This window comes from Buceros rhinoceros, unplaced genomic scaffold (assembly GCF_000710305.1).
Source record: "Buceros rhinoceros silvestris isolate BGI_N320 unplaced genomic scaffold, ASM71030v1 scaffold2196, whole genome shotgun sequence".
Taxonomy (NCBI): domain Eukaryota; kingdom Metazoa; phylum Chordata; class Aves; order Bucerotiformes; family Bucerotidae; genus Buceros; species Buceros rhinoceros.
In genome coordinates this window covers 36,470-41,036 of record NW_010415581.1, presented here as the reverse complement: position 1 = coordinate 41,036, position 4,567 = coordinate 36,470, and the positions used below count along the sequence as shown (strand labels likewise).

Here is a 4,567-nt window from a genome sequence, read left to right as displayed (position 1 = left end):
GGGGGCAGTGGGAGCCCTGGCAGTTACCGGCTGGGTCAGGGGGCTCCTGAGGCTGCCTGCAGCAGCGTCTGTGCTGCTGCTCTAGGAGCTGCTGTGCTTGTGTGGTACTGGAGAGCTATTCACCTCCCCCCTAGCTGGGAGAGTATTAAAAGGTGGATTGTATTGCCTGCACCTCCTCCACACACACAGTGCTCTGACTGTGTGGCTTAATAGAGGGCGGGGGGGAAAGGCAAGAGACGTATCGATGTAAATTTTAGCGTATTAAGCTTTCCTTCCTAAATTCCTCATCTTGAAGAAAATGAAAAGTAGGCATTCCCTGCATACTTGTGGTTGCAAAGTCTGACAAATGTTAAGCTTTTCTGTTTTAACATATGACATGCATCATACTGCAGACTGAGAAAATAAAACACAAGGGAACCTATTAAGTCTGGTAACTTAAAATACTTTCTGCTGTATTTCTTCTGGAAGTGTTTGCTGTCTTTGTCCTAGAGGGCAACTAGAACTAACTTCTCTTATAACCTGACTTTTTTTTTTCTGGTGAAAGAAATTTATTCTTGCAAGCTAAAATAAATACTAGAAAATGTGAAGTTGTCTGAGTAATTGAAGGCAGGATGGAAACTTAAGTTTGATGCTGAACTGATCTTTCAACAGAGGGCTTGGAGGAGCTGGTGAAACAAAAAGGCTTTATGGATGGTGTGTATGCATTTGAGTATTATCCAGCTACCCCAGGGAAGTATGTTGTCATGATTACATGGGGTGGGCACAACATCCCAAAAAGGTGAGTTAGAAGTAGCTTTTTTTAGAGTTTTTGTTCCCTTAGACGGGTTCTGTAGTTGGTGGGCTTTTAAAGCAACGTTGACTTTCAAAGACACCTTCATGGGGACAAAGTTAGTCAAGCAGTTGCTGTTGGCAGTTTATCTACAGCCTGGTTTAGGGCTGCAGCAGCTTATATTGGGGAAGCTTTGACGGGTGGTTCACATCAGTCTTGCTAAACCCAAAATGGTGAATGCAAAAACCAATAAAACTTGGTGAATTGTGTAGCTTGGACTTTGCTGTGGGTTTTTGAAGGGATCTGTTATTTTAGTGTCCATGGCTACAGCAAGCGGTGCAAGCCAAGTACTCCACACTCAGGATTTGTGGTGCAAAATGTAAGCACGTGATGGGTTGGATGACCTCTCTGCTAGAAAGACAGTCTGCTGGGCACTGTGCCACCACATGATAGCATCTATTCATTTGGGAAATCCAGTGTAAAGTCTCATTAAAATGCCGGGGGAAAAACGTGGATGCTGCATTTGTCCTCGTTTCTAATCCCATGCTTTGTTTTTATCTTGTAGCCCCTTTGAAGTTCAAGTGGGTCATGAAGCAGGTCCTCAGAAAGTGCGAGCCTGGGGGCCAGGACTGCACGAGGGGGTTGTGGGCAGATCGGCTGACTTTGTGGTAGAGTCCATCGGCACAGAAGTTGGCTCTCTTGGTGCGTTATGTTACTTAGTTTGCGTGAAATATTTATATATTGCAATGCTAGCAACAACCTCATGAGAAACAATAGCTTTCCCAGCAGTAAAAACCACGTCTGTAAGATGATTTGGTCTAAACACAGACTATTAGAGTATCAAAGGCAAGTCCTAGAGACAGGATTGCGTGTGATGCGGAATGTTGGTCTGTTTTGTGGGATGAGATCCAGAAGAGAACGATGGATTATCTCCTGTATTGCTGAAGAAGGGCGATGGAGACCATCAGGCATTATTACGGCTATCAAAAAGCAGTTTGGGATGTGGTATAAAATTAGCAGCTGCCACGAACCTAACACGAGGATCCTTTTTTCAGGCTTTGCAATAGAAGGCCCTTCTCAGGCTAAAATTGAGTGTGATGATAAGAACGATGGCTCGTGTGATGTGAAGTATTGGCCCAAAGAACCTGGTGAATATGCTGTGCACATCATGTGTGATGATGAGGATATAAAAGACAGCCCTTACATGGCCTTCATCCGACCGGCTTCAGGAGACTTCAACCCAGAGAAGGTGCTGCACGAGTTCACCCGTGGCGTAACGTGCCTTCAGTGTAACTGCAGTAGAGATGTTTCTGAAGGCTTCTGCTAACAGACTTGACTCTTAAGCTTCCTCTACTTAAAGCTCCGAGATTGCCATGCTCCAGACAGAGATTACTCAGCTTTTCTAATAACACTGTCGCGGTTTCAATTTCATGTAATGAAAACTTGTTGAATTAGTCAATTCTCAGCTTTTACAACAGCCTCTACTTGTATCCCGTGCTTCATGGGTTTTGTGGGAAGGGGAAGGTCTTTAGAGATAAATTGCTTAGTTTTACTTCTCTTTCTGAACTGCAAGCTAAGACTCTTGGGGCATTTGGTGGTTTTTTTAGGTAAAAGCTTATGGCCCGGGCTTGGAGGGAACTGGCTGTATAGTGAACAATCCTGCCGAGTTCACTGTTGAAACCAAGGATGCTGGGAAAGCACCCCTGAAGATGTATGCGCAGGTAAAAAGCCAAAGGCAGCTGTGTGAAACTTCAGCAAAAGGGCCTTAATGCTGTTGAGAAAAATGCCTTAAGTATTTCTGTCGCTTACACACCCCTTTATTCTGGGCACGTGTAATTCTCTCAGTGCTCTGTGCTTTGATCTGTGTAATGTAGTCAGGCAAAAACACCCAAGTCAAGACAAGGGGACTTCTCCCTGGTGTATGAAGTGCATAGCTTTGCTTTCTTACGTGCAGTCTCCTCAGCAGAGCAAGCTGCAATTCCCTAGAGTTATCATTTGGCAGCACCCTAAGTGTCTCTGAGCCTGTGAATTGTAGGCGAGCTTGTTAAAATATGTGGTGTAGGACGGTGTTAGGAATGAGCAAGTGTTAGATGAGGAAGACTTAGAGGAGTGTAATTTGCATATTTCTTCAGTATGTGAGCTGCAGTTCTGGAAAAAAAGAAAACCCGAAGGCATTTTTGGAACTGTCTTGGGCTGTTCAAACTATACAAACATTTTTAAAGTACCTGAACCACCTTCATGTCTTACTGCTTTTTAGGATGGAGAAGGAAACCCTATCGATATCCAGATAAAGAGCAAGCCTGATGGTGTGTTTGCCTGTTCTTATGTGCCAGTTAAACCAATCAAACATACTATTTCTGTGGTCTGGGGAGGAGCCAATGTGCCCAACAGCCCATTTAGGGTAAGTACAGAGGTGGGTGTTACTAGTTCTAGCTAAGTAGGACATTTGTGCTCAGAACTACTTGTCATTACAACTGGGATGATAAAACCCTTCTGTGACCTTCAAGGTGTGCCCTTCTGCTTTTTTTTCTTTTTAGGAGTTCGGTCACTTGAAAAAAGCTTTCTGTTTTTAGAAGCTCACGTGTCTGAGGTCTCCTCTCGGCCCCGCTGTAGACTGGGGAAGTTGGGGCAATTCACTCTTGCCTTGCTACTGTTTTCCTGTAGCCTCTGTCCAAGCAATGCTCCGGCTTGATTGTGATCTTGAGTGTGATGCAGATGTGTGATTCTGACCCTTGTGAATCTGTGTAGGTCCTTATAGGTCAAGGGAGTCATCCTCAGAAAGTGAAAGTGTTTGGGCCCGGTGTGGAGAGAACTGGCCTGAAAGCCAATGAGCCGACCCACTTCACTGTGGACTGCACAGATGCGGGAGAAGGTACAGGCTGGGCGGATGCTGGGGTATCAGAACCACAGGTCACGTGAGGGCAAGGTCAGATGTTGATTTTCCTTGCTTCATGGAAAAGCCTTGGGAAGCAAGGCACTGAAATGAATTGTGATATGATTGTTGCATCAGTTAATGTGGTGACTTGAACAACTTCTGGACGTGGGAATGTGCTGGCTAGCAATGTCTGTATTGTCCAGTAGTAAAACCTCCATCTGCTTTTCCTAGGTGATGTCAGCGTTGGAATTAAATGTGATGCTCGAGTGGTCAGTGATGAGGAAGAAGACATAGATTTCGACATCATCCACAACGCTAACGATACGTTCACAGTGAAGTACTCGCCACCTGCCGCTGGCCGCTACACTATTAAAGTGCTTTTCGCAGGAGAGGTTTGTAACCTTTGTGTTACAGCCTAATGTTTCTAGAGCCTGTTTATCTGCTCGTTGATCACTGAGCACGTGCCAGATCACAGCGGGCTGTGGCAGTCTGCTGGCAGCCTGCTCTCTCTGTTTTGTCACTTCCTAAAAATGCTGTCGTAGTACTTGAAGCTACACAAATGAGAGGAGTTGACTGGAGGCACTGAAGTCCAAGCATGGGTTGGTGTTAATGAGTGTGGTCCCTGCGATGGGGCAAAGCTGCTTTCTAAAGGATAGATAACCTAAGTGACTCTCCAGCAAACGTGGGAATATAATTAATTTCCTTAAAAAAAGGAGGGGGGTGGGGAGGTGCTGGAGTTGAAGCAGAAGTATCTTAGTCTTAATGATTATCTTGTCTAGTTTAGACTAGCGAAGAATGACCTGGTTATGTTCAGAGCTGTGTTTCTGTTGCAGGAAATCCCTACCAGCCCGTTCAGAGTTAAAGTTGACCCCTCGCATGATGCCAGCAAAGTGAAAGCTGAAGGACCTGGGCTGAACAAAACT

The 4,567-nt window shown here is 45.1% G+C and overlaps 1 protein-coding gene across 1 annotated transcript in view; it reads left to right on the top strand.

The window, feature by feature from the left end:
• FLNB (filamin B, beta) overlaps positions 1 to 4,567 on the top strand; it is a 47,070-nt gene that overhangs the window by 10,956 nt on the left and 31,547 nt on the right. The window contains exons 9-16 of the mRNA XM_010137449.1: positions 652 to 778; positions 1,335 to 1,471; positions 1,825 to 2,018; positions 2,377 to 2,490; positions 3,027 to 3,170; positions 3,518 to 3,641; positions 3,876 to 4,036; positions 4,478 to 4,564. Coding sequence (XP_010135751.1) covers positions 652 to 778; positions 1,335 to 1,471; positions 1,825 to 2,018; positions 2,377 to 2,490; positions 3,027 to 3,170; positions 3,518 to 3,641; positions 3,876 to 4,036; positions 4,478 to 4,564 — 1,088 coding nt within the window. The remainder of the gene's footprint in view (positions 1 to 651; positions 779 to 1,334; positions 1,472 to 1,824; positions 2,019 to 2,376; positions 2,491 to 3,026; positions 3,171 to 3,517; positions 3,642 to 3,875; positions 4,037 to 4,477; positions 4,565 to 4,567) is intronic.